Source organism: Nannospalax galili, unplaced genomic scaffold, assembly GCF_000622305.1.
Source record: "Nannospalax galili isolate Female #2095 unplaced genomic scaffold, S.galili_v1.0 scaffold290, whole genome shotgun sequence".
Classification (NCBI taxonomy): domain Eukaryota; kingdom Metazoa; phylum Chordata; class Mammalia; order Rodentia; family Spalacidae; genus Nannospalax; species Nannospalax galili.
Window position 1 is genome coordinate 932,937 of NW_008331486.1, and position 20,041 is coordinate 952,977.

General features: G+C 38.6%; 2 protein-coding genes across 6 annotated transcripts in view; both read left to right on the forward strand.

The window, feature by feature from the left end:
• Rabgap1 (RAB GTPase activating protein 1) overlaps positions 1 to 20,041 on the forward strand; it is a 166,620-nt gene that overhangs the window by 106,200 nt on the left and 40,379 nt on the right. The gene's annotated exons all lie outside the window — the stretch shown is intronic.
• On the forward strand, positions 2,168 to 6,784 carry Gpr21 (G protein-coupled receptor 21). The gene is made up of 3 exons (XM_008824410.3): positions 2,168 to 2,240; positions 2,659 to 3,201; positions 3,618 to 6,784. Exon 3 carries the CDS (start codon positions 4,004 to 4,006, stop codon positions 5,051 to 5,053), a length of 1,050 nt encoding a protein of 349 aa, XP_008822632.1. The 5' UTR covers positions 2,168 to 2,240; positions 2,659 to 3,201; positions 3,618 to 4,003; the 3' UTR covers positions 5,054 to 6,784.

Sequence of the window (20,041 nt, forward strand, 5' to 3'; positions counted from 1 at the left end):
TTAATATTTATTATTGTTATTTTATGTGTATGAGTGTATTGCCTACATGTATGTAAGTGCACTGGTGTCATGCAGTGCCCACAGAGGTCAGAAGAGGGTGTCGAATCCCCTGAAACTGGAGTTATAGACAGTTGTTAGCTGCCATGTGGGTTCTGGGATTCAAACCCAGGTCCTCTGCAAGAGCAGTCAATGCTCTTAATCCCCGAGCCATCTCTCCAGCCCCCATTTGTTGTTTTTTGATTTAAAAAAATGATTGTCTATCTGTGCCAAGCCTGAGAGAACTAGACAGGTAACTACAAATAAATATTATAAAGTTGCATGAGAGTTTTAGAAGAAAGAATATGTATTGCTGAACTCTGAGTGGCATTAAAGCTTTCTCATTCAATTTTTTTTTTTTGTCTTTTTGAGACAGGGTCTCCCTGTAGCCCCAGCTGTCCTGGAACTCACTATGTAGACCAGGCTGGCCTTGAACTCACAGAGCTCCGCCTGCCTCTGCCTCCCAAGTGCTGGGACTACAGCATGTGCCACCACGCCTGGCTCATTCAAATTTTCTAAAAAGTCTCATGTTCTGAAATTATCCAGGAGGTTGGTAGTTGGGGGTAGAGTAAGGTGCTTCATAGCAGGTGTTGTTTTAAAAGTCTGAGGGAATAGCATGTACTCAGAGGTGGGAAAAGGCTTGGTAATTTCTAGAGTAGGTTGGGAGATGAGGCTGGAGAGATAAGTAGGTGTCAGATCTTAGGAAGTATCATAATTACAATTTCAAGCAATAGAAAATCATTGGAGCATTTTTTTTCATGTTTATTTTATTGTATGTTATTTTTGCACTGCTGGGTCTTGAATCCAGGGCCTTGCACATATCAGGCAGGTACTCTATTTTTTTTTTTAACTATATCTCTAATCCCAATTGAAGTCATATATTTAGGTTTAAAAAGCAGTAAATTGACTTCATATGTCTGAAAAGGGCAGATTGTTTTGATTTAAACCTTGGTGTCACTGTATTTCAGCTCTTGCTCTTGGGCAATTTAATACTCCTAGACTTTAGTTTCCTCATCTATAAAATGAGACAATAACAGAACCTTCTTTGTATGATTGTTAGCATTAACATAGATGATGAGTGAAAATACCCAGTACAGTTCAGAGTAGTGCATATTAAGTGTAAGCAACATCCCTAATTATTTTATTAGTTTTAGAAAGGTTGTTTTTTGTTCTAGTGAAACCTGTTAATAATTGAGGGAAAAGATCATTGTGACTTGGGTTGGAATAATGGCAGCAGAGTCCCCCTTATTTGCTGAGTAGTACCTTCCAAGAACTCTAGTGGATACCTGAAACCTTGAATAATGCAAAACCTTATATACTGTTTGATCCTATACAGGCACATGATAATAGAGTTTAATTTATAAATTTGGCATAGTAAGAGGCTAAAATAATAAAAAAAGTTTGTTTTTTTTTTTTTTTTTTGGTCTTTTTGAGACAGGGTCTCCCTGTACTGGGGCTGGCTTGGAACTCACTATGTTGTAGACCAGGCTGGCCTTGAACTCACAGAAGATCCACCTGCCTCTGCCTCCCAAGTGCTGGGATTAAAGGTGTGTGCCACCACACCGGCAAAAGTTAGTATTTTTTTTAATAAAAGTTATGTCATTGAGTGACAGTGATTTAAGTAACAGATTTTAACAAGGCGACTGCTCCCTGTTGCTGTTAGGGTTTTGCTGAGGCATACTTCACAGTGTTTTCCAGTAAGACCTTTCACATACTGCTCTTGGGTTTATGCTTAAATACCTCAGGTCCTTGCTTTTGCGCAGTAAGCAGTGCACGCTGTTCAGAATTCATGGAATTGTGATTTTTGGTGGCCTGTTGCCCACAATAAGAAAACATGTATAAAAAGGATACAAATGAAAGTGGGGTCATATAAATAACCTTTCCTTAGGTGTGCAGACCTCCTGGAATGATTACGGTTGCTAGTGTTTGTTTATTTTCTTTTACTCTACTGGGAGTGGTACTTTATTCAGAAAAGTGAATTGAAAGTTCAGTACCCAGAGGAAAAAGAAAAGGCAAAATTACACTATTCATACAGCACCCTATTCCCAGTGAGTTGGAAACGCATCATCTATGGCATTACCTTAAAGAAAAGAGTAACCATATAATTCTGGCTGGCTTTGTTTTAGGCAGACAGAAACAAGATTGTGCATTCTAAGCTACAAATATTTGTACCTTGAAATTTCCTGCAATTTTTGTAGATAAAAGTGAGTAGTTTTGCTTTTCTCTTTTGTTTGAATATTTGTATGCTGCTTTGGGGGTTAACTCAGTGATTGAGCACCTAACTAGAATGTTCAAGGCTCCCGGTTCAAGAGATAGACAGACAGACAGACAAACCGACAGACCCCCTTGTGGAATAGTGTTAAGTACAAGAACAATGTGATTTCTACATGTGCTGTTTTTGCAGCATCAGATTGGGCAGTGTTTTCTTTATTTTTCTCTTTTAGAAAAACCGGACTTTGTTTCTTAATACTGGCCAGGATTCAGTAAATCATGAGAGAAAATTGAGACTGAGTATTTTAGCCTTCCAGCTAGAACTTCTTGTGCAACTGAATTTAATTCCTCAGTTGCCATGTACTTGCTGTTAACATGCTTCCTTTCTGTGATATTGTTCTTTGTTCTTAGGAAAATGGTACAAGAAAATAGCAATTTCCCCTCATCATCACCCCTCTGGCAGTGTGTGCTTCAGCCTAATTTCTGACTCCTCCCTCCCTTCCCTCCCCTTTCTCTCTCACCCTTCTTCTCCTCCCCTCTGGTTCCTGCCCATTTTTTCTTGGTAGCAGTATGAATTCTGCTTATCTACCTAGGAGGGGGATTCCAGACAGACAAGAAAACAGTTTCAAATGCTGCACTGCCGGTGTATCAAGTCATTGCCGGAAAGGCAGTCTGGAAACTGGGGTGGGGGTGGGGGTGCCACCTCTCTGGCAGTGAATTCTAATGAGTTGCTAAAGATGCCAGAGTGTGTGCACACACGTTTTTTTTCTTTCCCCTCCCCCTTTCTTCCATTCCCAAGCCCCTTCTCCCTGTTTCCCCTCCTACTCCTTTATCCCCTCCCTCTGTGTCTTAGTTCTGCAGTCCTGGGCTGAAGCACATTCCTGCATTGCAAGGCTTTCTGTTAAGGACTGACTTACTGAGGCTTTTGTCTGGATTTCAGCTGCAGAATTACAGGTAACACTCTGAAATTCAGCTAAACAGATAGATTCTATTAAGATGTTTTCAGAGGTAAAAATAGTGCATTGGATTTCATGGAGAAAAAGAATTATTGTGGTTAATTTTTATCAGTGATAATTGTGATGAAATGTTTTCAAAATTGCCATAAGGAGGTTCCTTTACTCCCCTAAAGGATCAAATAAAAGGATACTAGATTGATCTGTAATCGGCTTTTATGTTGATCTTGAAAGCTTGCTGTTGCTGCTCCTCTGTAAAGTAAGGGCCGGTTATGTTGGGCACTGCTGAGGGTAGCTAGGAATGTTGGTACCCGGATGGGTAGGGTGGAAGGGGTGGTGGCAGCCAGAGCTAGCTAGGTTCTTTGACTGGGACATTGGATGCAAAATGTAAAATGCTCTCTCCTTTTCTTCTATCAGCTGTTCAGAGGAGACTCATTACAACTCCTGCTGAAGCTCCTAGGCTTCTCCCTTCTGCCCCTTCCCCCTCCCCTCACTTGGCCTGAAGACACTGTCCCCAGTTTGCCTTACTCTCTTGGTACTATGTGCATGGTGAACCTGGCACTATGGCCGCGTCTGGGACTGGCCAGACAACTGCTGTTGGCTCTCCCTATTCCAAGAAGGATTTAAAGGGAAATTGCACTGCAGGCAATGAACCAGAGCAGCAGCATCGGGAGCCTGGGGACTAAGGCTCCTATGGCATTGTTACACATGTAAAGCTGCCCGCAATCACAGTAACTGCTCCTATGAACTGTTGGCAGCAGCCAAGTGGCAGCATGAAGTGAGAGATCGCTCCTGAGCTCAAGATGAATTCCACCTTGGATGGTAATCAGAGCAGCCACCCTTTTTGTCTCTTGGCATTGGGCTACTTGGAAACTGTCAGTTTTTGCCTTTTGGAAGTACTGACTATTGTCTTTCTAACTGTATTGATTATTTCTGGCAACATCATTGTGATTTTTGTATTTCACTGTGCACCTTTGTTGAACCATCACACTACAAGTTATTTTATCCAGACAATGGCATATGCTGACCTCTTGGTTGGGGTAAGCTGCCTGGTCCCCTCTTTATCACTCCTCCACTACCCACTTCCAATAGAGGAGTCCTTGACTTGCCAGATATTTGGTTTTGTAGTATCAGTTCTGAAGAGTGTCTCCATGGCTTCTCTGGCTTGTATCAGTGTTGACAGATACATTGCCATCACTAAACCTTTAACCTATAATACCCTGGTTACACCCTGGAGACTACGTCTGTGTATTTTTCTGATTTGGCTGTATTCCACCCTGGTCTTCCTGCCTTCCTTTTTCCGTTGGGGCAAACCTGGATATCATGGAGATGTGTTTCAGTGGTGTGCAGAGTCCTGGCACACTGACCCCTATTTCACCTTGTTCATCGTGATGATGCTGTATGCCCCAGCAGCCCTCATTGTCTGCTTCACGTATTTCAACATCTTCCGCATCTGCCAACAGCACACAAAGGAAATCAGCGAAAGGCAAGCCCGCTTCAGCAGCCAGAGTGAGGAGACTGGGGAAGTGCAGGCCTGTCCTGATAAGCGCTATGCCATGGTTCTGTTCCGAATCACTAGTGTATTTTATATCCTCTGGTTGCCATATATCATCTACTTCTTACTGGAGAGTTCCACTGGCCTCAGCAACCACTTTGCATCCTTTTTGACTACCTGGCTTGCTATCAGTAACAGTTTCTGCAACTGTATCATTTACAGTCTCTCCAATAGTGTTTTCCAAGGAGGACTAAAGCGCCTCTCAGGGGCTGTGTGTACTTCTTGTGCAAGTCAGACCACAGCCAAGGACCCTTACACCATTAGGAGCAAAGGCCCTCTTAATGGATGTCATATCTAAAGGGGCTCGGGTACTCACTTTGTTTGCACTTGGAGAGGGTGGCTTTTGTTTTTCCTTTTTTCTGTTTGTATCCTTGGTTCACTAGACCTGGGATAGAATAATTTGACTCTGAGCAGTAGCAAATAGTTATCCAAATACCTTCTAAATTTGCAGAAATTATTTCCGAAATGTTGATTTAGAATCAGAAGAATTAGGATCATGAAGAAAAATCACTCTTAGTCCAGTTTTTGAAATGTCATGGAAGTGACTGCAGTTCTAAGATTTAAAAGGAATAAAGCCATAGCTAACACCTCTCCCAACTGGTGTGACTGAACCTGGGTGTGAAAAGCGTCAGCACTTTAAAAAGTCACCATTTTCTTGTCACTTTTCTGGATTCTTCCCAGTTCCTTGGACTTTATGTGCAATTGATATCTTTTAACAGGGAATATTAAAGTACACTGGTGAATTAACAAGGTTTTTAATTTTATCTATGCCAAAGTCTTAGCTACACTGCAAGGTTTAGTACTGTCATTTAGGTAGCTAAATGCTTTATTGACTCTTGAGAGAATACTCAATAGAGTAAATAATGTGAATACTTAAACATTACTTTTAGAATTTTGAAATGAACCATGAAGCAAAAGTCCAATGAAGTCATGCAATCTCTGTGAAAAACTGAGCTGATTTTTGTGCCGTACTTCACAGCAGTGTAAACATACATGTGCATAGAAGTGACTGTGTTACAATACTTCTCCTGTGCCTTTGTGTTTGTGAATATTGAGAGTATTTCGATTGAGTTAGGTTTATAGCAAAATGTATTTTAATAAGCTAAAAAATAAATGATAGACTGATAGCTGTCCATTTGTAATGGTGAAAATATACAAAAATGGGACTTAAGCATTTTCTGTTCTTTTTAATCCAAAGACTTGAAATTTCAGAACATCAGGGCAAAGCAACTGAATCAGAAGTATACTGCTGTTGACCAGATAAGCTCAGTGTTTGAGTGCTTGCCTAGCATGCCTAAAGCCCAGGTTTCAACCCCAAACACCAGGAAAAAAAGGAGGGGGAAAGCATATATGTACACACACACACAGATTCTGTATTACACTGATTTTTAAACAAAATCAGCTAATAAGAGTAGTAACAAATTCATTTTGAAAACATTGTTACAGGTCTTATTAAGGTTGCAGGGAAAGTACAATTCTGGTTGGTCAGAATCTCTTTTCTGCTGTCCACATTCTGTAAAAAATTCCTTTGTCATATAATTCTTGCCTCACCTGTTTTTGCTTTTGTTTTCCAAAGCACTAGCAAAATCTAGAGTAGTTAATTGTTCTCTAGAATTATTATTAAAATGCTGTGTGTTTGTCTGTGGCTATTGCATTTTGTTTTAGAAGTTTCTGTCTTGAAAGCAAGAAATTTATTTCTTTAAAAGGAAGGGGTTGCTGGCGACTCAGGCATCAAAATATTTCCTCTACTTTTTGCTAATTGTAAGTTTTAGAAATCTTTAGGAGACTTAACTTGATCTCTGTCTTTGGCTCAATGTTGTAGTGTGAATGTAACCATGATATTCAGTGACATGGAAGGTGGAGGAAACCCAGGAGACAGTGGTGAAAGGGGATTTCTGAATCTAAGAGAGGACATGGATATTTGTAAAACAGGCAGATAGGGCTTTGGTTTTCCATCTTGATGTTAGAAGAGCCCACGCCCCTTTTAAATAGAAGACATCATGTTTCATCATCATCCTCTTCTTCCTCCTCTGCCTCTCTTTTTTTAAATTATATGTTTTCATGCTGGGGATTGAACCCAGAGCCTTGTACAGACCAGGCAAGTACCTCTACTACTGAACTATATCCCCAGCTGATTTTGATTTTATGTTTGATTTTAACCTCAGCTGTCTTCTGTTTTATATTTTTTTAAATATATTTTATTATTTTATGTGTATGTGTGTTTTGCCTGCATGTAGGTAAGTGTACCCGTGTTGTGCAATGCCCGCGGAGGACAGAAGAGGCCTTTGGGTCCCCTGGAACTGGAGTTACGGACAGTTGTTAGCTGCCATGTGGATGCTGGGATTTGAACCTGGGTCTTCTGCAAGAACAGCCAGTGTTCTTAACTGCTGAGCCATCTCTCCAGCCCCTTCTAGTTTATATTTTAAGAGACTAAGAATTGCATACACTTAAACTTCAGATTCTGGGTTCTTCCCCAAATCTTGCTTGTTCTTTATATTTAGTATCAGCAAATTTCATTCTAAGCTGCTTCAGAATTTAGAACACATACTGAAAATGCAGGGTTAGAAATGGCCTGGCTGGATTTCTATTTCAAGTAGAAAATATTTTCTGCTGAATTCTGAAAAATAATTTATATCTCTCCTTGTGTTACACAACTAAAATGTTGCCCTTTTCATATATTCTGTTTATGTGTATTGTTAGGGTTTTTTTGTTTTGTTTTGTTTTGTTTTGTTTTGTTTTGTTTTGTTTTAAGTAACGTAGAGTCTTAATGCATCCCAGACTGGCCTGAAGCTCCAAATCCTCCTACTTCCCCCTCCCAAGTGCCATTCAGGCCTATGTCACCATGCCCAGCTCTTTATATGTGCTAGGGAATTAAATTTTTTCATATTTAAAAGTTTGCTTATGAAATTTTAGTTTGGTGAACAGGGGAGTCTTGAAGACAATCTGTAAAAATTGATTAAATCAGTAATAAAAGTTTTAGAACAGTTTTTACTTTTAGAAGGAGATAAGTCCTTTTCAGTTTTTGTTCTAGGGTTCCATTAGGTAACACTGGAAAAAAAATGTCTATTTTAATTATTGTGATAATGGCTAATCAAGATGGTTTTTAATGACAACCAAAGACAACTTATAATAAGATCTTTTGGTAGCGGATGTTTTCTTTCTTTTGCTAACATCAAATTCTGATTGTGTTAAAGGCATTTTTTCCACAGTAAAATCTACGTTGGTATTTAAGGCATAAACTTAGGTAGAAACTAAGTAGTTTTGAAGAAAAATAGAGTCCCTATAGCTGCTACCATATCATCAGATGGCTTTCCAGCCATCTTCATTATGCTGTGCAAACTCTCAAGTGTCTTCCAGGAGTCACCATGGTCTTGGACTCATGGTCTATTCTGCCCTTTTAATTTTTCTGTGTGTGAGAGGCGATTAAGGAGTACAGTCAAGTCTTCAGGGGGCATTCTCTCTACATGATAAGCTTGACGTTTGTGTTTAATCTTTTCATTCTGGTACATTTAATGCAACATTTGATGACATTTCATTTAAATACCAATCTGACTAGTTCAGAATGAGAACAGAATACCTATTTTTAGACTCAGATACCTTGTATAGCTCATTAACTCTGTGGTATGTGACTGAGATCAGTATAAACATAATACTTTTAGAGATAGTGTTGAAATTACTTCATATTAAATTATAAAGTAAGATAATGCTAATTATTTAATTTGTAAATGTGTGTTCTTATGCAGTAGTTTCAATGAAGTTTGTTGTTGGGGGGGAGTTGTTGTTGTTGTTGTTTTCCCCCTCTTAGAAGTGGAAAAGTAATTCCATGTGAGTAGTGTTCCACTTTAGAGAGAGCACTGTTGTACCCCAGAGTAAATATTAGAATTTTTCACCAACCTGCTTCTTCTTACTCAAAATCTTATTTTGGACAGGTTGTCTTTTAGCCATATTGCTGGGTAGATTCTTTTTGAGCCTGTTAGAGTGGCTTTTCCTTTGTACTTGAATAGTTTGATGTCTGAAGGATTGCTAAAACTTGAATTTTTATACTATGAATGCATTGTCCATCTCCTTCAAACTTGAAAATGAAATGGCAGAATTACGGGCTCCCAGATGGTACAATAATTTGGGAGAGGGTTTCCTCAGCTTTTCAAAAGTTTATTTGAAAAATGTGCACAATGACTTTACAAGAAATGTCTTATTTCACTAGCTGTGCTTCTGTATCAAAAAAGATTTGTGAAATAAATTTTTGGCAAACCAGAATTTATTGTTTATGAGCAGTTTTGGAGAAATTTAAAGAAGGTGGAACATGGTATTGTGAGGTTTTTTTTTAATATTGTACTTATTATTTTTATTTTACGTGTATGCGTGTATTGCCTGCATGTAGGTAAGTGCACCTGTGTTTTGCAATGCCCACAGAGGACAGAAGAGGCTGTCGGATCCCCTGGAACTGGAGTTACAGACAGTTGTTAACAGCCATGTGGGTTCTGGGATTTGAACCCGGATCTTCTGCAAGTCCTCATAAGTCATGGCATATGTATGTTTTTGCATAATTTTCCCATTTCAGGTGTAAGAAAAACCAAATATAAATATATTAAACTGTACATATTGTTGGTACTATTTTTGCAGATCCTAGAAATGCTGTAGCTATTTCTTATGACTATAAGTGAGTCATTAACAGTTCTCTAACATTTCAGTGATAAAAGGACATCATGATACAATAAAAATGAACTTTGAACCAAGAGTATGGAAATCTAACTATTTAACTAGTTTAGTAAGTTAGGGCAAGTCAGTTCTCCAAGTGCTTAATTTCTTATAGAAAAATTACTAGTGGTCCTTTCATACTTAATAGGGTTCTCTGGGATTGATGAAGATGATGGATGTGAAAGTACTTTGAAAAGTGTAAAGTGTTCTGTGAATAAAAATGATTATTGCTATTTGTATCGGACATTGCTTTCACGGAAGAGGAAGCCACATGTCATGATATTCTTCCACACAATTAGTCTTTGAAGCTCAATGCTGAGTCACCTCTCCATGCTGTTTAGCAGTTCTAGACCTGAAGACCATGTGACCACTTTGTTTGTTCCTTTTATTGTCTAAAAACTTTGTGAAAGCTAGGAGCAATGCCCCTTGATACCTGTATTCCCAAAGTCTGGCATAGAACAGAAGCAGAAGTCTTAGTAAACTTAACAAAGTGAATGCATGACTTTATTACTGCTAGTCACCAGCCTTCCTCCCTTCTGTGGGAGATCGTGCACTATAAACAACCCTCCTCATTCCTCTGGAAGAGCAGTATGCACTCTTAACACAGAGCCATCTCTCCAGCCTGGTCATCTATCTCTTTCTTATAGAACGCTAGTCTTTAAATGTTTCATGTGGGAGAATTCTTTGATTGTAAGTTTTCCAAGAAGCCTTACAAAGTGAACTTCATCTGGAGGAATTTACCAAGGCCTCCTCATGAGCACATAGTGAGTCTTTTTCTTAGGGTAGGTTCACAATGACACTGTAAAATCAGAATGTCAAATCATTATTTTAAAGAAATAACGACAGGCTTTCCCTGTTGATAGATCACTAACCAGGCCATATTCAGAAGGTTGCTTGATGTAGATAAACTTTCAGAATGTGGTTCTGTAATATGAGTGTAACTGGTATCAGACAAAGCCTGACAACAAAACTTCATGGTTGGGAAAGCCTTGTCCTTCAGACATAATAAAAACTGAAACCATCTCTCCTCGCAGTACTCAAGACTGGTTTTGTTTTGTGATTAGCCAAGGAACAGCTTTATTCCTTTTTGTCAGAGAGCAACTTATCTTGGTCTTCATGAAATATCTAGTTGAAAAAGCAAGCTATATGAAAGCATTTATGAAAATTAGTAATATCAGTTGCACAATTAATATTGAGATATCAGATATATAGGATGTCAAATTATGTCTAACAAAGGAGGAAAAGAGGGACATTAGAATTGGAAAGAACCTTAGAAATACTTGGTCTTACTCTGTTATTTTACAGATGGGAAGCCAGCCGAGTGGTTACCCATCTGTTTATGAAAAGAATTCAGACTTCTGCTGTTGCCCTCTTCTAGTATTTCATCCTGCTTTTGCAGAAGAGCTGGAATTTAGTTTGATTGGGTCATCAGCTGGACATGCACAGGTACATGTATGTGCATAATTCTGGGCATAGGGAGCATAAGCAACAATGTAAATGCTGCTCAAGGCTCGTTATGTTTCAGGAGAATTTCCTACATTTTCTTATTTTATCTGTCTCATACTATATGAGCTTGTATGAGATAGTGATTATTATTAACCCTACTTACAACACATAAAGAGATTTAAATTCTCACAATTTCTAAGTAGATGATTCGAGATTTTTAACCCACACCTTTCTGACAGTAGTGCCCAGGTTGTTATCTCATTTAATTCTCACAGGAACCTATCAGGTAGTTGTTTCAATTTTCTAATTTTATTTAAGGCCAGGAATACTTGGCTTAGACAGGTTAGGAAATTTGCAAAGTTACTTGTATTTTATTATTATATAATAAGTGAGAGTTACAACCTATTTCCAATTCTCTGAGACTTAGGTCTGTGCCCTTTAGCTGTGCATATTCCTAAGCTTAACAGCAAATGAATGTGCATCTTCATTTCTGTTAGCGGCACTATAACAGACAGCAAAGGCATAATACATAAGGCGGATAGTGATGCCAACAAAAATTGGAATAGAGAAATGCAGTGGACAAAGCTGACTCTTAAAATCAAGGGAGAGGCTGCCTTGTTGAAAATTTGAGTATAAAGATAAAAGTCTGCATGCTAAATACCTAGCTGCCTTGTCCCACTACACTCCCAGAATGCATTGCATTCCCAACCTTGAACCTAAGCAGGAGATAATGAGGAGTCCATTCTGGAGACTGACTTTTGGGGGCATATAACAAGATAGTTTAGTGCCCCGTCACTTTGAGGTGATACCTATCAGTCAACAAATTCCCTTCCCCCTTGCATGTAGAGCTTCTAGTTTGTTTAGTATTTTTAATTTTTATTTATTATTTATTTATTTATTTTTGTGTGAGATGGGATGGGCATGTGTGGTGGTCAGAGGGCAACTTTTGAGTTGGTTCTGGATTTCCACCTTTATATGGGTTCCAGGAATCCAGCTTAGGACCCCAGGCTTGCAAAACAAGCACTTTACCCACTGACTCAGTTTACCCCTGACCCTCCATTTGGTCTCCCTATGTTGCCCAGACCTCCCTCAAACTGGAAATCCTGCCTTAGTCTCCTGAGTAACTAAGATTGTAGGCATCCACCCTTGTGCCAAGCTGTTTCTTTTTTAATGTTATAACAATCAGAAATCACTAGACTTTGGACAAAAGCTTCTCAGAAAACAATTAAAGCTTAAAACAAACAGAAATAAAAGGAAACAGAAAACAGGTTTCCAAAAGACCCCCCCCCCGAAAAAAAATCTAAGTCCAGCTATTATTGTCTGAGAAAAATTCACATCTACAGATGTGAACAAGGTACCATAAAAATGAACAAGAAGAGAACAAAAAAGAAATCTCAATTCAAAGTATGATGAGACATTTTTAAAAATCTGAAAGTAAAGTAGGGCAGCTAGTAAAAAAAAAAAAACAAAACTCAGAGATGAAAAGCAATTAGGCTCAATTAAGGAAGTTCATATCTGAATTGCAGGATTTGTAGAATCAGAAAAGGAAGGAGAACCTTAAGTACAAGAATTTCTAGAACTGAAGTATGCAAATTTCTAAGGAAATGGCCTGACGCAGTACAGTAAGACTGACATGGTGGCATGTCATTAAAAAGGTTCAGAACAGTCAGGTGTGGTGGCACTCAGGAGGCGGGGGCAGAGGCAAAGATAGGCAAATCTCTGTGAGTTTGAGGTCAGCCTGGTATAATAATAGCAAGTTACACACCAGCCAGGGATATACATAGCAAGACCCTGTCTCAAGAAAACAAATTTAAAAACCTAAACAAAAACAAAAAAAGAAAACCAGAATATTGGGGATGAAGAAAAATCCTAAAAGCTTAGTCTACAGAAGGAACCCAGAATTTTATGCCTAAACGATTGTTCTAGTGTGATGATAAAATAAACCCATTTTTAAGACATGCATAGTCTCACAGTCTTAGAATGTATTCACTAGCCTTACATACTTTCTTATGGAGTTACTGAACTTCCTCAGAGTGAAAAAGGAGAAAGACACACAACCCAGGAAAATTCTGTCTCGAGCAGGAGTGGTTAAAGGAATTGCCATCTAAGAGGAAAACCCTGCGGAGGACAGCTGTTCAGGTGACCTAGACAGCAGTGCGCCAAAATGGAGCAAAGAAAGGAGTGCAGCATTAGGAGATCGTTCTGTAAGGAGTGGGTGGGTAGGTGGGTGGGTTTGTTTGTAGTGTTGGGGATGGAACCCAGGACCTCAAACATGCTAGAGAAGCACATTACCATTAAGCTATACATCCCTAGCCCTATGGTTCTTCCAGATTTAAAAGGAAGTATATATAGAGATGTGTACAGATAGATAAATAAATAGAAACCCGGGGAAAGGAAAATATGACAGCAACTTCAGAAAAAGAAAATTAAAGAAGAAAGAAAAATCATAGATGTACTCTGATTTGGTTATTAAATTATATTGATTTAGCCAAAAATAGCAGCAAAAGTCTGTTAAAAATTGGGGGTGGGGGGTGCATGCCTTTAATCCCAGCACTTGGGAGGCAGAGGCAGGTGGATCTCTGAGTTGGAGGCTAGCCTGGTCTACATAGTGAGTTCCAGGACAGCTGGGGCTACAGGGAGACCCTGTCTCCAGAACAAAACAAAAATTAGTGGGAAATAGGGCTGGAGAGATGGCCCAGCAGTTACAAGTACTTGCTGCTCTTGGAGAGGACTCTGGTTTGGTTCCCAGCACCCATGTTGGGTGGCTCACAACTGTCTTTAACTATAGTTCCAGGGGCTCTAGTGCTGTCTTCTGGACTCCAGAAGCACCTGAAAACAGGTGTGCAAATTACACTCAGAAACATATGTGGGTGACAGAGCTGTAATATAATATTCCATACCATAGAAATCTGAAGATAAATTAGAAAATGGAAGAATCCAGGAAATAGTAATTTAAATGTTTTATTCTGAAATGAGAAAAAAACAAATGGATCCTCTGTAAGAGCATCAGTGCTCCTAACCACTGAGCCATCGCTTCAACCCCTAATTTATTTTATGTGTATATGCACACACATGTGCGTGCACATGTTTGTGAGTATAAAGGTCAGAAAACAACTTGGGAGAGTCACTTTCTCTCCTTCCACCATGTGGGTTCCAGGGATCGAACTTGGGCTTTCAGGCTTGGCAGTCAGCACTTTTCCTGGATGAGCCCTCTCACCAGCTCTATCCCTTTTCATTCTTAAAAGTCCCCTTTTTTTGTGGCATACATGTAGAGGCTGAAGCCTTTTTCATACTTAGGTTTGCAAATTGTTAGCGTTGCTATAATGAGGGAAGTGTGTTCCAGCTTGTAGAGCACTGGAAATAAAATGAGAGCCCCACAAGTCTTTGGCAATTAAGCAGGCCATCTTAATCTGTCTGAACTTCAAAATAATGTTCCTCTTTGAATGAAGATGACACCAACATAGTTCCTTCAAGATGAGGTGATGGTATTCTTGAAGTTGTCACTGTTACTACATTTGTACTTCATCGGTAAATCCTGGGACTTATAGTTAGAGCTTCAGTAAGTAAGTGAAAACATGGAGGCTGCAGTAGTAAAGAGACAGGGTCTCCATAGCCCCAGCTGGCCTGGAACTCACTGTGTAGACCAGGGTGTCTTTTAATGAGAATTTAGAAAATTAGTGTGGGGCTGGGGAGATGGCTTAGTGGGGTAGAGTTCTTACTGTGCATTCATGAGGACTTGATTTTGGATCTCCAGCTCTGACATAAAATCTAGGTATGATGGTGCCTGCCTATAACCCCAGAGCTAGAGAGCAAAGACAGATCTCCAGAGATCCCAGCTAGTCTACCTAGCCAAACTTCAAGTTGAGTGATAATAAATCCTGTCTCAAAAAACCAAAAATATTAAATAAATAAGGTGAAATGAATGAAGAAAACATCTCGACATTGTGAACTTCTTGGCTTCCACATGCACACACAGGCAAGTGAAACATGCAGTCACACATAAACTACTTCATCATAGGACAAAAATCAAGCTTTGGTAAATGATATTTTAAGCTTCAAAACCCTGATGAAGAAGGACCACATATTTTTTTTTCATATTTTATTTATTATTTTTATTTTACGTGTATGTATGTATTGCCTGCATGTAGGTAAGTGCACCTGTGTCATGCAGTGCCCGCGGAAGACAGAAGAAGCTGTCGAATCCCCTGGAACTAGAGCTACGGACAGTTGTTAGCTGCCATGTGGGTGCTGGGATTCGAACCCAGATCGTCTGCAAGAACAACCAGTGATCTTAACCTCAGAGCCATCTCTCCAGCCCCCAGGACCACTTATAGTCTTAAGGAATAAAGAAGCATATAATGTTGAATGATTAAAAGCATATGTCTGAGTTGGGAGTAGTTTTAGAGTAGTTTTTCAGTCCCACTGAAAAACTAGTGACTAGCTGTGAGACCAGGAAAAAAGTGCACACTCTTTCTTAGCTTCATCTACCTTAACTAGTAACACTGTGTGGTACAGAAATTGTGAGGGTCTAATGAGCTAATACATGTTAAAGTCTTAAGGAAACCTTGTCACACAGTAAGCACTCAGTGCACATTAACTGGCGCAGAGAACAGGGTTGCATGGAGCAGAGTGTTCAAGTTGACGATATAATGGAGAATAAGTCAAAAAAAGTAAATTGATGACATTCAGACTACAATTAGATTCTCATTCAGAATTGGAAGTAGAGTTTATTTTTGTATAAGCAAATGAATGACACGTAGAATCTTAAAGGGATGGAGCTAAGAAGTCTCTTAGAGGCCATCATCTGAAATCCTTTCATAAACAGGGAAAGAGAGACCTACGGTAATGAGTTAACTAGTTACGAAGTTAACTGGTTGCAAAACTTGGAGCAGAATCCAGCCTCCCTTTGACTCAGTCTTGCCACAAGAAACAGGGGGAAGAAAAGTTCATTTGTCGACAGCTTAGAATACAGGAGTTACTAACAGGTTTGGAAAAAGGTGACAGGGTTCAAATTTGGGTTTGTGTTAAATACTTTGAACTAAACAAATTCTGACTTGAAAAACCTTAATTAGTTATTTAATTTATAAATCTTAATTAGTTAAATTAATTGGTCACTAGTAACAACCTCGGAAATATTTGTTAGAAGGTCAAAAGAAATGCAGTGAGTGGTTGTAGAGGCCCTTTTTGGTTTGTATGATGCATGTACTGCTAGTGATATTAAAGAATGATGTTTCTGCTTAAATAAAATTGTAGCTCACAAGTTATTGTCTTCTAACACGTCATGTTTCCAGTTCTCAGAATTTTAAATAGAAGAACATAAAAATAATTTAACCCTATGAGGACTCTTTAAGGAGTTGCTCCGTAGATACTAATAGACAGCGGTTGAGCTTATTTCCTATGTGCTGATGTTTTAAATTTTTAGGTTAATAATTAAAACAAAAACTTGGGCTGGGGATATAGCTCAGTTGATAGAGTACTTGCTTAGCATGTACAAAGTCCTGGGATCAAGCCCAGCACCATCTAAAACCAGGCATGAGGGGTGCATGCCTGTATCTCCAGCATTCAGGAGTCAGTAAAATTAGCAGCTTTATATGTTAGTGATGAAACAAGGTAGTTTTTAAATGTTTAAATATTTGTTACCTGATAATTCTCTCAAGATTAACTCTTCAATAGAAAAATTAAAGTCTAAAATGTGATTTATGTATTTCCTTTCAAGAAAACATAATTTTTCCTCTTTAAAATGCTAAAATCCAGACTGTGTGTGTAGAGCCTTTGAATATCTGTATGAATGCAGACCTTCCAGGATTCTGAATACTGTTAAGCTGCTGGGATGTTTTTGGACAGTATCATTCAGACCCAGGTTCTCTGTCAGCATGTGTTGTTACAAGAGTGAGGAGCTGACAGGACTCAGTAGCGCTGTCTCAGTGCATGTAGCCACTTCCAAGCTGCATGGTTCTGATTCATGCTTAAATTTTTGACTGAAGACATTTTCAGAGGAAAGTAATTTTTTGAAATAAAGTTGAGTATTTGTGAAACATTACAAAGAAAACATTTTAGAATCATAATTTAGTTGATTAGGTTATATAGCAACATAACAAGAAATGTTGGACTTGGTCTCATGTTTGGGTATTATATGTTGTGTGTAGTATGTTAATTGCATTTTTTTTTCTGTGCATTTGTATATGGGTAGAGGCACATACCATGACATTTATATGGATGTCAGAGAAAGAGAGTTCTCTCCTTCTACCATCTGAGTCCTGGGGCTTAAACTCACCATCAGGCTTGGCAGCAAGTGCCTTTCCAATTGAACCATCACTGGCCCTCATGTTTTTGTTTGTTTGGTTTTAGGTTGGTTCTCACTATGTAGCTCTGGCTGGCCTGAAACTTGCTATGTAGACCAGACTGACCTTGAACTCACAGAGAGAGGTCCACCTGCCTCTGCCTCTCAAGTGGTGGTGTTAAAGGTGTGTACTACCTACCATGCCCAGCCCAAGAGTTTATTTTTATTTTATTTTTTTTATTTATTTTATTTTATATTTTATTTTATTTTTATTTTTATTTTATTTTATAGAAGGATCTCCCTGTACCTGCCACTGACCTGGAATTCTCTATGTAGACCAGGCTGGCTTCAATCTCACAAAGACCCATCTGCCTCTACCGTCCCAGTGCTGGGAATTATAAAAGTGTGTGCAACCATTTCCTACCCAAAGTTTTATTTTTTTTTTAATATTTTGTTATTTTTATTTTATGTGTATGAATGTATTGTCTGCATATGTAAAGTTTACCCATGTTGTTCAGTGCCCACAGAGGTCAGAAAGAGGGTGCTGGATCCTCTGGAACTGGAGTTATGGACAATTGTTAGCTACCATGGGGGTGCTGGGAATCAAACCCGGGTCCTCTGCAAGAGCAGCCAGTGCTCTTAACCTCTGAGTCATCTCTCCAGTCCCTCAAGATTTTATTTCTAATACATGATGCTTTACAATTTTTTTTTTTTTTTGGTCTTTTTGAGACAGGGTCTCCCTGTAGCCCCAGCTGTCCTGGATTCACTATGGAGACCAGGCTGGCCTCAAACTCACAGAGATCCACCTGCCTCTACCTCCCGAGTGCTGGGATTAAAGGTGTGCGCCACCACGCCTGGCTGCTTTATGAAATTTTTAGGCACATACATCAGGCAGTATAATAATATTATGTGATTAATCTTAATAAAAGTGTATATATTTGATGTCCAGCTTACTAATGTAAACAATTTAAATGACTATTCAGAAGTCCTTACACTTAACCAGAATCATTTGTTTAGAATATGACTTTATACATAATAATTTTGTATCTTCTAATTTAGCTTACTTGTAAATTGCCACTCCTCATCATTACAACCAATTTCTTATTCTAAATGATACTTTGTGTGTTCACTTTTATCAAATAACAGCTTTTTGAATGTCCTGGGCCTCTCCAGCTAGATTGCTGTGAAGGAGAATCAACAATGGCAAAGCAGGAAAAGGTTATGACAGTGCTGTTACCATTTATGCCTTATCTATACATGATTTGGAATAGTTTTGCCAAACATTGACTAATTTTCCTGTGGGAAACTTAAGCCCTAAAAGGAAATGGACAAAGCTAAAGTGCCACATGTCACATGGGACTTAGATTATTTTTAGAATGGCACTGTAAGGCCATATTTGGTTTGAAGCAATGTGATAGCAGTACATTATTAAATACAGAGTCACCTTCTGAAGTCAGCTATTACAGCATTACATTGTATACCATAGATAGAACCATACTTTCAACATAATGTTTATATATCCATTCAGCTGATACAGTTTTAAGTCTATATTAAAATTAGAAGTGCTTGTTGGACAGACATATCTAGAACAGGTTTATTGAGTCAGGTTTCTGCAATTAAGGTTATGGGATCCTTCACTGCTCACATTACATTGCTGTCATTTTGTTTAGTGTATTTGGGGAGAGTTGTTTTCTTTATTGGATGTTTGGGAAGAGACAGAGAGAACAGAAGCACTCTTATTGTCTCGAAATGGAAGAACTCAATAAATTCAACAGGGATAATGGAAACCTTCAAATTGATTTTTACCTTTGAGGAATGATGTAAAAAGAAATAAAAGCTAATCAGCACTGGTATTTCTTTGGGGGCTTTATGGTGTTTGAGTGTTATGGTGTTAAATCTCATAGGCTTAAAAAAAATCGTATTCCATCCTTTATTAAGTGTCAGTTTTTCTACTATCTTCTTTATAATTTTATTTGACTGCAATAAAGTATGATGTTGATAGAATACAATAGATTTCTGAATTGCTTACTGTCTAATTACAGAGCCCTCACCAGGCACTAAGTCCCAGACAGGAAAACTTGCCAAATACACATTTTGTCCCTTGGCTCCTATCCCAAGATTGGAAATCAACCAACAACATCAATCTCAACTCTACTGGGAAAGAGTTACCACCACTGTTCCAGGCCTGTTGCCACCACCCAGTGTCCACACAGTGTTTCTTTTACTTATAAACCCAGTGAGGTGGAGACCCATCATATAGGTTTTATAAATACTGACTCCAAAGTTTAACTTAGTTGAGTGACCTGCCCAAGATCAGGCAAATTAGGAAGGATGAGAAGCAATGCACAGAGGTAAAACTCCCTACTATGGAGTTTGCATCCTGTCCATTGCATTGTGATATTAAGTAGGACACCTAAATTCTGTCTTGACTTTTCTTTGTCAAAAGCCCAGCACCAAAATCCACACAATTGTGGCAAGATTTTAAAGTGCCTTCAGTTACCTCTGTTCATAGAAATGTACTTCTTGTTTGCTCTGTGTTTCTTGTGTTGGTGCTTTGGAAGGAAAACTTCCAAACAGTAACTGCCTGTACAGTATTGCATATATTTAAATATGTACAGATAAATTTCCTGTCTCTGGTTCAGTTTTTAAATTCTGTTGTTCACTAAATCGATGACAGTGTTATTGTCATCGTGTTTGGTTTTTGTTGTTTGTTTTTTTTTGCCTCCAGGAGCAAATTGCACACACATATATAGATACCTATCTACCTACCTACCTGTCTACCTATCTATCTATCTATCAATCAATCAATCAATCTATCATCTATCTGTCTATCGATAGATAGATAGATAGATAGATAGATAG

Bases quoted from the DNA above. Each gene is read 5' to 3' on its own strand.
- Gpr21 (XM_008824410.3), top strand. From the start codon at position 4,004: ATGAATTCCACCTTGGATGGTAATCAGAGCAGCCACCCTTTTTGTCTC.